At 41.0% G+C, this 17,291-nt stretch overlaps 3 protein-coding genes across 4 annotated transcripts in view; 2 read left to right on the top strand and 1 right to left on the bottom strand.

The window, feature by feature from the left end:
* Nucleotides 1–2,693: 2,693 nt before the first annotated feature.
* On the top strand, nucleotides 2,694–4,305 carry sln (sarcolipin). Its single transcript, XM_008286707.1, has 2 exons — nucleotides 2,694–2,871; nucleotides 3,269–4,305. Exon 2 carries the CDS (start codon nucleotides 3,427–3,429, stop codon nucleotides 3,523–3,525), a length of 99 nt encoding a protein of 32 aa, XP_008284929.1. The 5' UTR covers nucleotides 2,694–2,871; nucleotides 3,269–3,426; the 3' UTR covers nucleotides 3,526–4,305.
* Nucleotides 4,306–5,071: 766 nt separating this feature from the next.
* On the bottom strand, nucleotides 5,072–11,011 carry kbtbd3 (kelch repeat and BTB (POZ) domain containing 3). The gene is made up of 9 exons (XM_008286714.1): nucleotides 10,734–11,011; nucleotides 10,433–10,598; nucleotides 9,095–9,277; nucleotides 8,238–8,411; nucleotides 7,868–8,158; nucleotides 6,684–6,926; nucleotides 6,266–6,556; nucleotides 5,995–6,144; nucleotides 5,072–5,197 (listed from the first exon to the last, which is right to left on the bottom strand). Exons 1-9 carry the CDS (start codon nucleotides 11,009–11,011, stop codon nucleotides 5,072–5,074), a joined length of 1,902 nt encoding a protein of 633 aa, XP_008284936.1.
* Nucleotides 11,012–13,429: 2,418 nt separating this feature from the next.
* The window catches only part of fam168a (family with sequence similarity 168 member A), a 30,796-nt gene continuing 26,934 nt past the window's right edge, over nucleotides 13,430–17,291 (top strand). For both annotated transcript variants that reach the window (XM_008286706.1, XM_008286705.1), the window contains exon 1: nucleotides 13,430–13,579. The gene's annotated coding sequence lies outside the window, so the exon portion shown is untranslated. The remainder of the gene's footprint in view (nucleotides 13,580–17,291) is intronic.

Raw genomic sequence — 17,291 nt, 5'->3', positions numbered from 1 at the left:
CCCTCTGACTCGGATTCTGTCTCCTCTGTTCGCTGTCTTCTTGCCCCTCCCCCTTCCTGAAAAGGTGGGAATCACCATGGCAACCAGTGACTCACAGGCAATTGGCTGATTGGAGTTCTTCTTTCTCAGTTCATTGTCAAACATGGGTGCCTCCATTAGCATTGTACAATGTTATAGTGTGCTCTGTCAACTTGCTAACAGCAAGGCAAATCAACACAGCTGCTACTAATGATATGAACAAAGTATTGATACACGTTCTAACGTGTTCTAACATGTCCCAGAACAATATCCATCAGTCACAGAGTGCTTAGTGGCTCCATATCTGTTGAGTTAAACTTCTGAATAAGAGCGTCAGGAAATGGGGTTTTGGGCTGTGTTTATGTTCTCCTGTAGTTTTCCACCAGAGGGCATCCTGGTGAACTCCTGCTGTGCTGGGGCTTATTCCCTGCAGGTGTGTTTTCCACACAACTGCGATTCATCAGGCTCGTCACCCCTTGGATATAAGGAGCTGGTTGCCAGTCACTCATCACCTGACTGTTAACCTACGTGGTAACGTCAAGCCTCCTCCCGAGTTTTTCTCGTGCTTCTTCCTGAGTCTTCTAGTAATTGTCTCTCTCCTTCTCAGAAGGTTTTTTCCCAGTGTACCCGCTCCTCGCATGTGGTTCCCCACAACCTACCTGTGCCAGACCCGAGTTTTCTCCGTCACTCCCTGGATCATCTGCTAATGACTGGTAACGCACCTGCTTCTATCACTCCACTGCATTGACCACCGTATGGCCTGTCCGCCCCAGCCGTCCACAAGCCCCACATCGACGTCCCAGTCTGGTTCAACCTCATCCTTGCACATTTTCAATCTCTGCAATAAATTTCATTTTTCTAGCTCCATTTCTCCTGAGTGTTGCTTTGCATGTGGGTCAGAAACGCAACAAAACCATGACAAAGATTCTTTCTTAAGGATCTATAGAAGCTGCATGATGATGATGTTTTTTTCTTCAAAAAGGAAGAAGCATTAACAAGGCCAAGGAAAAGAAGTTCAAGTATGTGGGCTTTTCAAAGTAAAACCCCCTAGTTCGCTGAAAAAAGGTTAACAAGACTCAAGATGAAACACACTTTCAAAATAAAAGTTTTGAAATGTCACAAACGCCTTACAAGGGACTTTGAAATATGTTGGATTTTCAAAATTAAACAGACTTATATAAATTATGCCTTATGTATAATTACAGCTGGACATATCAACTGGCAAAAGCTGCGTTGGCACATTCAATATTTCTTCAGACATTTTCTCGTTTATTCTGCAATAATATTCACAGCTGGAAACTGTCGCCACACTAGCTTGCACTCCATGGCAAACAGTCTTATTGCATGGACACAGGCACGTACACAAACACACACACACACACACACACACATAGCATCCCAGAATGTGTGGTATGGTGTCTCTGAGGCCTTGTTGACACCCTTCTGTCTCTCCACTGATTTAGAGGGCAACCCTGCCAGCACTTTCCTGTCTTAAGCGCACACACAGCTGTCAGAGTGGGCCGAGGTCCATCCCGCAAAAAAGATGCCTGCACACCTCGCCCTGCTTTATTCAATCACCCCGGCACTGGATCTCCGTGACAATGGGAATCCCAGGGTCAAATGGCGGGGGGTTAGATGCTGGCAGAGCAGCGGAGTGATAAAATCGCAGCCGTTTTGATCTGTTAAATCCTCTGGGAATGACCTTGGAATCCTGTGATGGAAAGGTTCGGGGGGGGAGGCAGTGCTTTGACCTGCTGTGCCCCCTCTGTGTGCACAGGAGAAGGTGCGCGTGTCAAGGGGGTTTAGCACCAGTTCAGAGATAACACCGTTCTTAGCAGCTGTCAAGTGCGAGATGAGCCGAGAGGTTCGCTGTGGTGAACTGTCAAAATCCTTTTCTTAGCGCCTGCATAACACAGAGGAGGAGGAATGCGAATCATACAATGGGTGTACACAACCACAAAAGAGAGAAATAAAACTCCACTTCATAATTAAAGTAATGTTTCAGCTAACACTCGTCACCGGAAATTTGTCCCATTTGTTTGATCTGTATTGCCACATGGCATGTAGTACTTTGTTTTACGTCGAGGGGATTTAACTTTTTGCCCGTCGGCCTGTTTGCACTTTACTGAGGGAAGCAGAATATGCGTCTGTCTGAGTCTGTTTATCTATCTGACTGTTTAATTCCTCTGTAATCAACACATATTTGAAATTGGAAGTCAGTGTAGTGCAGTGGCAGAATGAACTGCAGTTTATGTCACTACATTTTCCTCAGTGCAGATGTAACAGGACAGAAATGTTTTTTTTTGTCTGACATACACTATATATTAGATTTCGAAGGCATTTCTTTATTATTCTTCTTTATCTCTCAGCGTAGTTCCTCCCCAGATACTTAGTGATACTATTACAGTTCCTCACATCCACCAGATGATACACGTATTGTGTTTGGAACAACTGTAATCCACAAAGTATTTGCAACAATGTTTTATAAATAACCCTGAGTCCCTCCTCTGTTGTGTGTGACTATGAGAGAGACTGTGTATGGTTATGAACGGGAAACACTCCAGTGGACGAGATTGTGGAAAATAACGCACTCTATTGGTTGTTTAGTTGGTGTGTGACATCAGTCTGTGTGTATGTGGACCCTGGGCGTTCCCCCCGAGGATGACTACTTTAGCGGCAGGCCCTGCCCCGGGTGGCAGCAGAAAGCAACACGGAGCAACAGATGCTGCAGGGGAGAACTTCCACACTAGAGAAGTTTCCAGTAAGAGGTGAAGATAGGAAAAGGAGCAGATAAGAAAATCTGTTTTTACTTTTCCTCGTGCTCATCGTGAGATCGCTGCCAAAAGAAACAAGGTAATCGCTCAATTGTTGTAATTTTTCACAGTTTGTCTTTTTTTTTTTTTTGCAACCAGGAATAAAAACGTGTTAAAACGGATTTAATCAAATGTAAAAACATGGACTTTACATGCATCAGCAAGTTTGTGCATCAGCTTCTAGCCTGATATTGTGTTTATTTCTATTTGTGGTTTGTGTGTTATGTCCTGTGTTATGAGGGGATGTTATGGCCCCATTCTCCGTTGAGTGATGGCAACGTTGAACGGACATAACAGAGACAGCACCAACAGCAAACATGTGCCCCTGACACACACACTTTTAAATACCTGCTTTGTTCGTACCCATATTTCAGCCTGCACTCTAACAGCTATAACTATAATATTCCTTCTTTATTTCCACTTCTGCTCCCTTTCAGGTCTTGGATCAGTGTCCAAAAAGAAGCTACACCTCCTCCCAAGCCTCACATCTGCAACCTTCCTCCTTGTCTCCTTCTGTTGTCCTTCCTCCTCTCAGCAGCAGATCCCTTTGCTACTCTGCCGGTCTCGTTCCATTTTCTCCGTCCCAGATAACGCGATGGATCGCTCGACGCAGGAGCTGTTCCTCAACTTCATGATCGTCTTAATCACCGTGCTGCTGATGTGGCTGCTAGTGAAAACTTACCAGGAACACTAAACTATGAAGCAACAAGAGAGGAGATGAAGGAGAGGCGGAGGGGGTGGAGAGGGAAGCCAGCATGGTTTGCTGTAAGACTTTGCTGCTGATTGAATTTTTGTCCAGACACAGTGTTTACAACATTTCATTCATTTAGTCTACGGTCACAGGTTTGATCCAGTATTCATATGAAGTCAGATACCAATGCTGAAGCCGTGGCAGGCTGGTCTTGGATCCAAGTTCTGAGTTTTTTTTTAATGTGGCCCTGAATTTCTGACACAAGGCAAAGAGGTAGAGCTGAGAGGGACAATAAAAGTAAATAAAAGGTGGTTGAATTTTCAGGTTTTCACTGTGGAAACCCTAAAAGCGAGGGAACACTGCAATGTGATTGCGTCATTCGTGTGACTTTTGACTTCTGTTTTCATAAAGTGATGCATGTGACAAACCCACAAATTGTTTTTACTCATCAAAGAAGACATCAGCACAAATAAGGAAGCATCGTGTTTATGTTCACTTCTTGCCATTAAACAGTCTTTCAGTCATTGGATTTGTTTTCTGTCTCATAACACAAACTTGAATGATTTACACTGCAAAGCCCATATTTTCCTCTGTGTGGTTTCTTACACTTGATGTTCATGTACTCTTTGAAGTTACAGAGTGTCACAGAGTTGACAACTGCAGATAAAGTTGCACTTTTTTCAAATAAACAAATGTGGGATTGTGTGCAACATGAGAGGAGAAGCAGGCATGCATGGACACATGACATTAGTAAGATAATAAAGGCAAGCTGTTTAAAGTGAATATTGACATGACTTTTTTTTGTAGTTTAGTTTTAAATAGCGCTTGGACTATAAATTAGCAGCTCTCCTTCAGCTAGGAAGAGATGACTTGTTAAAAAAAAAAACTAATATTTTTCTGAACATTTTACAAATTAATGTGTATTTTTTAAAAACTGTACTGTGGAATGAAGTTTATTTTTAGAAGAAAGAACTTTAAACCAAACAATTTCTAACATACTGGTAGTGTGTTAGCATATTTTGTGTTCAGAAGGCTGCAAAATTTGAGAATTACTGAAAAGTAAAGATCAAAAGTGGTACATAATGACATTTCTTTACATTTTAGCTGGAGGAAAGCTAAAAATTTATAGCATGTGCATTTTTTGGAATGGATTCTCTAACATAAACATATTAATTAGACAAAAAAGGTACTAAAATAGGACTTCTAAAATAGTATTCTGTTTAATATGGTTCCTCCATGGGAGGGACCACATTTAGATCAACACAACAAACATCCTATAACAGCAGGTGTGTCACGCATACAATTTTAATGATGAATTTTACGTTAAATAAAAAAATAAATTATTCGCCTTAGGTGCTCTCATGTTATAATGGTCTGTGAGAGGAGATGTGGTGTTAGTTGGACTGATTGTCACTCTCTCTTGACATGGTAGCCGTCCGTCATGCACACGATTGAAAGCCAGAGAGTTGATTCATGCACAGTGCGCCACACATCCACTCATATGTTTGCTGCATGCATGTGTGTGTATGTGTGTGTGTGCATCTTTGTATCACTGCTGCGCGTCAGCCCACGGGTCTCTGTATCTGTTGAAGCTAATGAGCTGGCAGTGGAACTCGGTGAGTGCTCTGGGCATCGGTGCCACTTCTTCCCATTGGCTCTTCCCACTGTAGTACACCTGCACAGGTAGCAAAGAAATACACAGACAGTATTGATGATTCGTGGGGAAAAACACCTCTATGACCCTTCTTTCCCCAAAGAATAAAGCGAGATGAGCACACGCATGTTGGCTAATAAATGACGTTAACTAGTTACTGTAACTTAGGTTGGGAAACAGGGTCAAGCCTCACCCACATCTCTCATCACCTTTTAAGAATGCTCATTCTCGGATAAGCCATCTTCTTTTCTTGTCTCAGTTTTCTTTGACTCACCCACTTGCACCCTAAATCCATTTACACAATGTCTCATCACTGCCTGTGTCAATCCATATTTACACCTATTTATGTTCCCTCAAGCCCAAGCATGCCAAACCCATTGTTACCTTCTCCAGGCTTAAAGTAGGCTTGGGTGACATAATTCCTGTGATGGGTGCCCCCTGCTTAGCCCTATAATCCTTCAGTCTCACTTACATCTGTCCAAAATCAGTCTCCTTTCCCATACATCCTCCTCATTCCCCGATCCTGTTCCCACCCTTACAGCAACGGTGATACACTAGCTATTAACAACATACAGTATTTTGTACACACATGCTCTATTTTTGGCATACAGCGTTGTGCAAAAGGTTTAGGTACTTTAGATATCTACAGTCTTAACCATTTAGGGGATTTATCTGGTTGGTCTCAAACTGAACAACAACCCCCAAACATTATGTCATTAGAAAACATTGGATTTCAGATTTAGTTGCAAAACTGTGATTTAGAGCACCTGCTTAGTGAACAAAAATGAAATTGGGGCAGAATGAATTTTCCCTCCTACCTGAACTTCATCAGTAATCTCATCAGGTGAGTAGTCGCCACCCAGAATGTAGATTCTATCTCTCATTCCCACTGCTCCAGCATTGAAGCCAGCACATTCAAATGAGCCTTCACCCTTCCACACACAGGTCTCTGGACAAAAACTGTAAACCTGAAAAGAAAAGAAACATTAACATCTGTGATTTATACAGTCCTGTACATGCAAACATACACTACATTGTCATTTTAATACTTTCCGTCTGCTGCTCGTTTATCACTCCCCATATGCTCACCTTATAAGTGGACAGGTCACAGAGGTGCAGCGTATTGTTAATTGACACAGCCTTGACTAGTGTAGCATGGAAGAACTGGCCAAACTCGGCTACCAGGCGGCTCCACTGGTCCTGCTGGGCATCATAGCAGAAGAAGCAGTCGAGCGAGGGGTTAAAGGAGTCTGTGATTTCCACCTCTGATCCCAGCGTATAGATAACACTGCCACAAGCACTGGCCTCAGGGTAGAAGATGGCAGTGGGCAGCGGGCTGACAGAGCTCCAGGTCTGGGTCAGGGGGTTGTAGTACTCCACCTAGTGTACAGGAAAGAAAACAACTGGGTTTGTCCTGGATAAAAAAAAAAACAACTACACCCTCTCTTATTCCTTATTTATTGACCTACTAATGAAAGGATATTGTAAATAAAGAAAACACTCTTACCTCTAGCAGACTGGGAGGCCCTCCTCTGGATCCTTTGGTCCGTCCCCCAATGACGTACACTCGGTCCAGGCAGGTCACAGCCGTGTGCATGGTTCTGGGCTTCAGCATGGCCGGTGCAGGTGTGCAGGTCAAAGTCACAGGACAGAAGCACCAAACCTCATCGGTGGCATCGTGGAACGGTTCGGCCACGTGGAGACGTATCGCCCGGCAACAGTTACCCCGACAACCACCTGTGACAAACATCTTAAAGGCGGCAGACGATAGAAAAGATGGTGAATGATTAAAAATAAGAGAGGGACTGAAACATACATGTACAATTAGATTTATCTGGATCAAAATCTATCTCTAGCAACAAATGAGACAACATGATTTCAAAGAAAAACTGTGGTAGGTTGTCAAAAATACCTTGAACAACATTTTTTTTCTTTTTCCTTTTTTTTTCAGTTTACTGGACTTGGTAAGAAGAAAAAAAAAAGAAAAAAAATTGCGACATTCAAAAGAATACCTGCCATTTTTTGCCTGAATGGTTTTTGCAAAACATTGTATTAAATTCAATTCCACCTCTGTAAATAAGCTCAGGCTCCATTTGTTTATCCTATGATATAACCCGATACGTGCAGGAAATTCTCTGACAAAGAACAATCTGCATTATTAAACTGTGGCTCCTATTTTTACTCATGTTCTTCATAAATCTGAGGAGTGAAATCCTGATGATGATTAAATAAAGAAAAAGTTCAGAGCTCATGTACATAAAAAAGTGTGTTCACTCTCTCTAACTTCACTCTAACTGTTCGTTTTTTCCAACAAAAAAAATGCATAATTTTACTTAAAACATTCACTATTTGGTGGACCTGCTCACAACAACACTGAGGTTATAATTTGTGATAATTTAGTCACCAGTTTAAATTCCTTAACCCTCCTATTACTTTCAAATTTACTGACATCTTTTATCTTTGGGTTCAGTTTCACCCCAGCAATTTAAACCTCCAGAAAATATCATGATTAAAATTTTTACCCAAGTTCATGTGTTAATAGCCCTTTAAATAAAACTGAAAAAAATATGTCAATGACTTATTTAAAGATGTTCAACATTGAATGGGGTGAAATTGACCCCAAAGATCATAGGAGAACTTTGAAGAGTCACAAAATGGTGTAGCAAGCTGCAGATCTACCCCAATATGTACCTTCTCAGCATAGCTGGTAAGGTAAGAGCCTGGTTGGTCTGGCATCGTGGTCGTCTCCTCTACTTGTCCTGTTCCCAGCTCTTTCCACTGGTCTGTTTCCAGACAGTAGCAGAATGTGTGCCGGATCTCGCCGTTCTCCTCCGTCTTGTGGATGTAGATGTAGCTCTGTGTGGTGGCGGGCCTGGCATCAGTGAGCAGGCCACTGTACTGAGTCTGTCTGCTCTGGGCTTCTGACAGCAGGGCGAGACAGGACTCATCATCACAGAGGAGAGAGTCTGAATCACGCAGAGTCTAAGAGAGAAATTAACAAAGATGAGATAATCACAAACTGCATAACATCCTAAATCCAATATTTACAGTGAGTTTATACCTTTAGAGCAGGTGTAGGGAGATGGTGCAGTCGGGTCAGAGACAACAATCCTGGTAGCTGCTTCTGTCTTTCTGTGAGATTGTGGCGAGTCCATCTCAGAAGTGACATCACCACTGCCTCCTCACTGCTCACGTTCAGAGCGTCCGACCTGAGGCAGGCCTCCAAGATATTCACCTGAAAGGAGCAAAGGAAATGGTAAAAACTGAGTGAGCGCTCACAGCAGGTCAGTCTGAAAGTGAGTGAAGTGCCTGTCAGGTAAGAAATTACATGACAGGAGCCTTTTGTTAGAGCTCCAGGGCCAGATTTAATGACCACTTTAATATGGATTCAATGTTTATACTGCACCATGTACAACGGAATAATTAGCCTAACAGGGCCTTAACTCCATCAAGGTTCCCGTACTTCTTTGGACATCAAATTCACTGACTGTTAAGCAGTTTACATGTAAAGTCTGAGTCTTGAACTTAATGGACTGAAAATCATTGTTTCTAATTGTTACACACAGATGGGGTCTGATTCTTATCTGTATATGGATCTGAATCATTATGTAATGCCTTTTCCTCAGGGGAACAGTTGCTCAGGCTAACAGAGGTCAAGAGAGCTGAGTCATGTTAACAAATATAGCGATTACATTCTCTTAAAATTGTCCCATGAGACACATACATCACATATTATGAATCAGCAACAGTTTAGTCACAATTTAGTGGGTTTAGAAGCTTTCATAGTACTGAAAATGAGCAAACTCTAACTCGTTGCTCAGGGAGACAGAATACAAACAACTGACAAAAGGCACAACGCAGATTTTGACAATCTCATTCAATGTTTAGAAGATACCCTGTATGTATGTAAAGTATTACCTGCATGTCCAAGAAGTCCTGGCTTTCGGAAAGGTCAGAAAAGTTCTGAACCACAAACTCATTGGCACTATGAAGGAGGGTGGATGAGCCATACGCCTCTGCCAGGGACAACAGAGACAGGCAGTTACAGAGATCCATGGTCCGTATTAAGAAGTCACTGCAGGCTCTGGACAGGACTGTCACCTGAAGATATGGAAACAAAAATAGGGAAAATATTCACGTTAAAAGGGTTAAACACTATTTCAGAGCTCAGAGAAACATATATTATAAAGAAACTGTGTAGTCAATAACTGTCCTAAAATGACTTTTATTCTGCTTGTTAGTTGAATAAAGTCCCTGTACACTCACATCAGTGTTTTGAGGAGATGATAAGCTGGGAATTACATAAGGTTCACGTATCCATAAGAATAATAAGTGAAAATTTGCCCCAAGTTAACAGATGCCACAAAACTAATAAGGCAGTGAGGGAAAGACAAGTTAAACACAGTCGGTACACGGTCACGTTGTCAAAATGATTGAAGATGCTGGTGTGGGAGTACCGTAAGTGTACAGCAGACATTTTGACTTGTAAGGTAATAACATTAATGATTCTCTGTAATGGAAGTGTTCCAGTAAACCACGACAGTGTGACAGTGAGGGAAAATGGAATGTCAGAACCCTGAAAATGAAGCCGCTAAATGGAATTCAGTCATCATTCATTATATTATTTACACGTTCCAGTCCTTCTGCGACAAAATGTGAAGTTGACGCACTGTTTATGGTAGAAATGTAGCAAACACAAAGTGAGATTCCATGTGTGTTTAGATGAAAATCAAATTGTTGGTTGATTTTTTTTGTTTGTTTGTTAGTTTTTTTTTTTGTTTTTTTTTTACCTTATTCATATTGTGTGTGTTTTTTAATATGCTAGAAGACACATCATGGCTGAAAAAAAAGAAATCAGAACCATGACTCAGCATTTTCACATTAAAACCGCAGTGTACTAATGGCAATCTCATCCAGCATTTTGAATGTAACAGTCTCAAGGAACCAACCCTGCAGCCCCCCACAAGTTACAAGGTGGGGCTTCAATATTCTTCTTCAGAATTGCTTTCCAGTTCAACCATGTATGACTGAAATACTCCAATATTACAATTTGCTATTGTGTAGCATAAAATAATTTTACAGTGTTTGAGCAAAGTCAGTCATCTAAGACATTTTAGGGCATGAAAGAATTATATTTCATTGAGAAAACTTACAACTTTTAAATTTTGATACACACAGACAACTTTTTAGGGTTTAATTGATGCCTGAAGAAGGACTTTAAGAAAAAGAAGTGGGATGCAATGGTGTCATTTCTACCTGCAAAAAAGAGGCAAGCTGGAACAACATGTCAACGTTGCCGTCAGTGATGAGCATCTCCCCAGAATAGGCAAAATCCAGGAAAGAAGCCACTGCCACTTGACACTGGTTACCGAGTGTGACTGACCCATCATCACGCTCTCGCATATCCACCTCGAACATGGCCCTAAACACAGAGCAGTCACACATTAAATTAACAGATTAATTGCAAAGTTAGATAGATAGATAGATAGATAGATAGATAGATAGATAGATAGATAGATAGATAGATAGATAGATAGATAGATAGATAGATAGATACCTGAAGAAATCACTGCATGCTGCAAGAACACAGCGATGACAGGGAAAGCTGTGATCCTGCACTTTAATAGTGAAGTCAAACAGCATGCCTCGCTCCCTGAGAGATCTGAGCACGCCCAGGAGCTGCAGTCCATGGGTCTCAGACACCCGCAGCAGCGTCCGCCGCTCTGGGACCCCATTGCATGGTGGGGCGCTGCCAGGTTTGCTACAGGGAGGGCTGCTGCTGCCGGGGCCATGGGCGTTGGTCAAACAGGAGGACGTCTCTTGATGCTCATCCATGTTGCCCAAATCTGACACAATTACAAAAAATTAAGAACTTGTAATGCAACTTGTGATAATGTAGTGACATGATATCTGATATTATGCTACCATGTGTGAGAGACACACAAACACAGACTAGTGACAAGAAAATAGACTGTATTACAGAATTCTACTTACTTTCACATTTCTATACCACAGTCCAGTCAATCTTTACCATGCAAGCATATTAGTGCATATATCACATTCAGTGAGCTAACAGAATTATTCACTTAAAAATAAACACACAACACACTATCTTACACAATATCTTGATGTTGAAAGTACAGACAAATGAGTAGAACACATGTAAAATACATGGGTAGGTGGTCTGAAGCAGGACAAGCACTACTCACAGTGTCAGCACCTCGGACAGCTCTGTCTCTCTCTCATGCCGTTCCAACTTCCGCAAGCGTGAAATCACGCGAGGACTCGGACAGCTGCGTGTTTTTTTGTAGTTACACTTGTTGTTGCCAACATCGTGCTCGCTGTAATTGGAATTTTATTGGTAGCACCAATACGTTTCTGTTTTATAAACCCCTCGAGCAGTGTGCGTATGTGCAGCTCTTTGTTTGCGGTAGAAGGAGGCGCAATGGCAGCTGGGAAGTGTAGTCCTCTGTCATTGGTCGGCGAGAGGTCGATGAGTTCATGCCTTTTTGTGTGGCAGTCTACTAAGTTTAATGTTTTACGATCAACACGGGTTCACAAATGATATGGGCTGAAATAGCTTGATTATTGAGCCTTCTGTGTTTGCTAGCTGCAGCTGCTGATGTTTGCTGGCTCTGCATATAGCCATATTTGTTGGAATTCCTTTATTTATCCAGGGGTGCCTGGAGTGGTACCTGATATACACATATTCAGCAATCATGCCATTAGATGCTTATTTAAAAAATACTAAAAAAATATAACTAAAAGTGAAATGAAATGATATAGATACTCACTGGACTTAATTATAATGAAATGTGCACTTGATATGTTGATCTCCTCGTGTTTCTTATGGAGAAAAACTGAAAGGATAAACGGAAATAAAATATTTTTAATGATCACAGAAAAATATGCCTTATAACAGTGAAATCACAGACAATTCCTCTTTCCATATGTGTGTCTGCATGACAGTGACAGAAGCTGAGACAGATGAGTATTTGTGAATTTTTTTTTTTGAGAAAGTGACCCAATAACATATCACCTTTTAACACATCTAGACTCCTTAACAGCTTAAAGGGTATAAATGTGTGTGGAATTCTTCCCTGAAATTGAAGCCACACTCTTTTTTTTTTTCATCTGTGAGCAATAAATGAGGAATTTAAATCATGAACAAAGCATTTTTAAGTACAATCAAATTGTTCCATCTTCATTTTTGAGTGGAACTTTCATGTTAATGCAAAATCCATTATTGTGAGCTCTGCATATTGTCCACATGTACTCCAGCATCAAGGTCTCTGAGTTTATGTGTATGCGTGTCTTCATGTCTGACTTTAGTAACTGAATTACAAAGGGGTAAAAAATAAATAAATAAATAAAAATTGAGAGAGAGAGCGGGGAAAATCTGAATCAGACACATGCAGACACATAGAGTTGCTTTGTTGAATTGCACTAGGGTGAGTCTGTGAGCTGTGCAAGCATGGCTGCAGGCCTTGTGCGTCGCGTTGGTGCAGTGGAATATTTCACCACTGGATGGCGCTGCCTTCTTTTGGAGAAAACAAAACTGTGGTTATGCATGAGGGAAGAATCTGAACTGGTGAACGTGAACTTGCTCCAACTGTGCTGCAGTACCTTTTCACCACCAGAGTGCTGCTGCTGCTGCTGACCAAATAACACACTTTCCTTCCTGAAAACGATGATTACAAAGATGCACAACAGCTTTGGTAGATCTATAACAGTACTACAGCGCTGCGCTAACCCCCCCAACAACAACAGCAATATTAATCATAATGAAGAATAAAGACTAGATGTAGCAACACGATGAAATCTATTTGCTTGTCAAGACAACAAAATAACAAAAACATGGACTCAGTCATGGATAAAGTGCAAACACTGAAAGAACAAAGAACTAACAATGTGATCACACAAAGTACACTCTGCTCTTTCATCTACATCAGTACACAAAGCCTATAATAGTCGATTTACTGACCGTTAATGCTCAATTATTGATGAATGACGTGTAAAATCAGAGAAAATGAGCCATACAAACAAAGGCCATTCCTTCACTCATGTACTGTATTTCTATTGGTTGTGAGCCCTAAGTACATTCATATACGTTTTTTACTAGGCTATTATTAGAGCCTCACTTCATGTATATCGGTGGGTCGGACCCCCTCCTCTCTCCTTGCATCCCTGCATCCCTCCCTCCCTCTCTCCCTCCCGGCAGTGCATCCCCATCCCCCACACGGTGGCCGTCTCTTCGGGTGAAAGCTGTCTTCCCAGCGCCACTGGCCCGACAAAACGCTGCTGTAGCAGAGCCAGTCCGCACCGACCCGAGGCAGAGCACACACACGGGAGAGAGCACGTACGCACACGGGAAATCTTTTTTTGTTCGACCGAGTGGCTTTGGTAAGTCTCGTACGCTGTTCATTATGGAGGGCAGGAATGTCCATGTGTCGACTTGCAAGTTGTTCGTTTTTTTTCTGTCTTTTTTTTTCTCCTCCGTATCCCTTCAATTGTCCTCCGTGGTGGCTACAGTGGGGAACTAGCGGGCTAAGCTAAACGGCTAGCTCAAATAGCGGAATCAAACTGATACTACTCAATGCTTCGGTGAGGTTTTTAACTTTTTGTTGTTTGCGGCCGGGCGGTAAAATTGGCGAGTGTTTTGCCAGTGCGGTCCGGTCTGACCTACCGTGAGCGGTTTTCATTGTCATTTGCTAATCTTGCCCCAGCTAGCTCGCTAATTAGCGATTTGGGCAGCGTGTGCCGAGGGATGCAGGGATGCTACGGCGGTTTAGCGGTTGTCTTTTCAAGCTAGCTTGCAAGCTAAGCTAACGTTAGTATTATGTGACCCGCACAGATTCCTGCATGGAGAGTTTTGGAATGACTGAATCGCCATGCTAACGGTAGCTAATCTGATGATAATTGGCAAGATGGCATCTCGGAGTTGTTATCTAGAAATCGGTGGATTTTCAAAATGGTGTCTTAAGCTTGTTTGAGTGTGACCATTTTTGTCCAACCATCGCTGTTTTGGCGTTGCTTGCTATCTCTGGTATGCAGTGCACTGCCAGTGCATGCCATACTTTGAGTGATATAACTACATATTAACCACTGATGTGGTGGTAAATACAAATGCCGGCAAACTAGGCTGTGTCCTCAAGGCTGTAACCACCGTTCTGAGAAAAACAAATGTGTTTTGGAGTGGAACTTGTTTTTTTTTTTTAACAGAGTTTTGTACTGCATCTGTGCTGTGTTTGATTAAAGGGCTGAAATATCGTTTATTCTGCTCACGGTAATGTTTGCAAACTGAATTTAGTTGATTAACTACTCATTTCTCGGTTCAAAACAAAGATGCAGTTTCTGAAAAGGTTCAGTTACACGAGGTCTTCATTTACGGTTTACAGAGATTTACAGTGCTATGATTACTGTTACTAGAGCTGTAACCAAAGACTTTTCATTACTGATTAATCCAATAAAAATTATAGATTAATCTTTTAGTGTTGTAGTCTACAGAGTGTAATCATTTCGTAAAAATGCGGACCCCCAGTTCACAGAACTGAAAGTAATAATTTCACATGACATGCTTTGTTTGTCCCTAATGCAAAGCCATTGAGTTTACAGTGAAATGAAACTAAAAAGTGGCAAATCTTCACATTTCTGAAGCTAAAAATAGCAAATGTTGGGCATTTTTGATTGATAAACAAATTTGTTGTCAAAATTGGTTTTAATTAATTTCCTGCTGATCTATAATTTATCATTTCTGCATTAGCGGACATGTGGCACCATAACAGGAGATCCAGTTTCTGAACGTTCACAGGACAAGATGTAGCCTCAAACAGTGCCAAAGAGATTACACTAAATGCCAAAGTTGTATTTTTCGTCTTCTCTCCTATGACTAGTCTTATCAGTGAAATGAATCCTCTTTACCATCATCTCTTTTTTGGAAGGGATTACTTGCTTTAGTCACTGACTACTAATCCCATTTAATTCAAGAGGCCTTATCAGTGTAAAGGGATTTCTGAGATACTACTGTTCTTGGCCCTCACCAGAGCAACACAATGTAAGTAAACTATGTAGAGTTCAAATATCGTTGAGCTGAGACCTGAAGAAGCACGCTGCCCCATGTACATTAGACGTTCAGTGATGTAATGTGATTTTTAAGGTATGCTAATATAAGTTACTTCTTTTTTACTGTTTGTGATTTTAACACCTACGTATATTTCCCTTCATGTGGGCTGGAAAAAAATAAGTCTTACTGACTGTACCCAGTAAACAAACAAAGCAGTCTTTATTAAAGGCTGTGTGTAATCTATTTTAGACTCTAGTGAAATCAAGAGGCGTTGGGAAGAACTGCATTCACCAGATTAAGGTATACTAAATGCATGGACAATGGTCCACTCAGAAATTACAGTACATTGCAGGCATTTTATGTAAATCTATGTATTTTAAGGGAATAAGAACCAGAGGTTGTTTTTTTTGTTTGTTTTTTTATTTTTAAGCAAGTAATGCTGAAATTAGCCAAACATCAATCAACATGCTTGATGAATTTGCCAGTTTAATTTAATCTTCAGTCTAAGGTGACCTCTGTCTGCCATGCTGGAGAAGGGGGTGGGTGGCATGTGGGTTTTGGCATGTGTTGAGCTCAGACTCGTGTGTGAATGGTGGGCTGTACAGTACTGCCATAAAACCGTCAAACTATTGAATGCTGGAGTCACTTAATGTTACAGCAGTCAGTGGTTTTATAACAGACTGTTGTCTTTTCAGCACTTCATTCCCGTGTGGTTTAGTCCACTTAATGATTTGCTCATCACAGGTCAGTGAATGAAACGCTTACAGACGGTAGCTTTCAGATTCACCTTCCTCTGGTGTGTCTTGTCCAGCCCAAGGTCCCTCAATTTGATTTTTAAAAAATATATATATTTATAGAGGCTAGCAGATGTGATCATTTGCATGGTTTGACAGACTACAATGTACTTAACAATGTTGCTATGTTTAATGATTATTGTCATAGATCTCTGCATTCATTTCCATTCAGTTTGATTTATCCATTTTCTTTAATTGATGATTTAATCAGTAACTCATCAGAACATTTTACTAATTGCCTGTCACTGTTTTCCACAGCCCATGGTGAAGTGCTCAAATCACTTTTTTTGTCGAAGCAATAGTCTAAAGCCCATCGATTTTTAATGTACGATAAATAAAACAAAGATAAGAAGCAAATCCCCACACTGGGATAGAGGGGACTAGTGAATATCTGGATTCTTTGCTTGACAAACAACTTAGTTATTACAGGATTATCAGAATCATTGTAGATTAATTTTCTGCTCATCAGCCATCAGTTAATTCACAAAGCATTTTAACTGTTTTTAAAATCCACTTTAAATATAGCAAAGGTTAAAGTTTCATGGAATCCACAAAAATTTGTGAATCTCACCATAACTCTTAGCTATTAGGCATCCAATAGTGTGTTTTTTGTGGTAATAATTGTAGGTATGCTCTATCTCAAAGAATTCAATGGAAATAATATGTACTGCCGAGAGTTTAAAATAACCTACAAACCCTGCTTTGGTTTGGGATAAGATTTAGCTAACGTACACCACTATCCCCTAAAGTCAAATGTGGAGGAACACCTTACTGCTTACATTTTTGCTGAAGTTCTGTTTGATGCTAATGTACTGTTCATATCCATCTGTGTTTTGGAGTGCAATCAACACTGAAGGGCCAGTGTGTTGTTGTGGGAGACATTTTCTGGGCCCCGTTATTAAGCGATGCTGGTAATGTTTGTCATGCTGCACCTCTCTTCATTTTAATTAGATCAGTAAATACTCCCGTTCACTAGGGGTGAAATGGTACACAAACATCACAGTTTGGTATGTACCTCAGTTTTGGAGTCACGGTTCAGTGCATGTTTAATTCATCAGGCAAGATAAATGCATAAATTACATTTATGTCACATATATATATATATTTTAAATCCAATAATGTCTCATTGGCCACATTTCTTTCAGTAATAGTTAAAGTGCATAGTGCTGCATACTTTCAATAAGAAAAGACTGTATATTTACTCTGTCTGTCTCTAAGTGTAGCCCTGTGATAGACTGGTGACCTGTCCAGGGTGTCC

Source organism: Stegastes partitus, unplaced genomic scaffold (genome assembly GCF_000690725.1).
Source record: "Stegastes partitus isolate 25-593 unplaced genomic scaffold, Stegastes_partitus-1.0.2 Scaffold465, whole genome shotgun sequence".
Classification (NCBI taxonomy): Eukaryota; Metazoa; Chordata; class Actinopteri; family Pomacentridae; genus Stegastes; species Stegastes partitus.
Note: the sequence above shows the minus strand (reverse complement) of the source record. Positions and strands in the feature narration are given on the sequence as shown.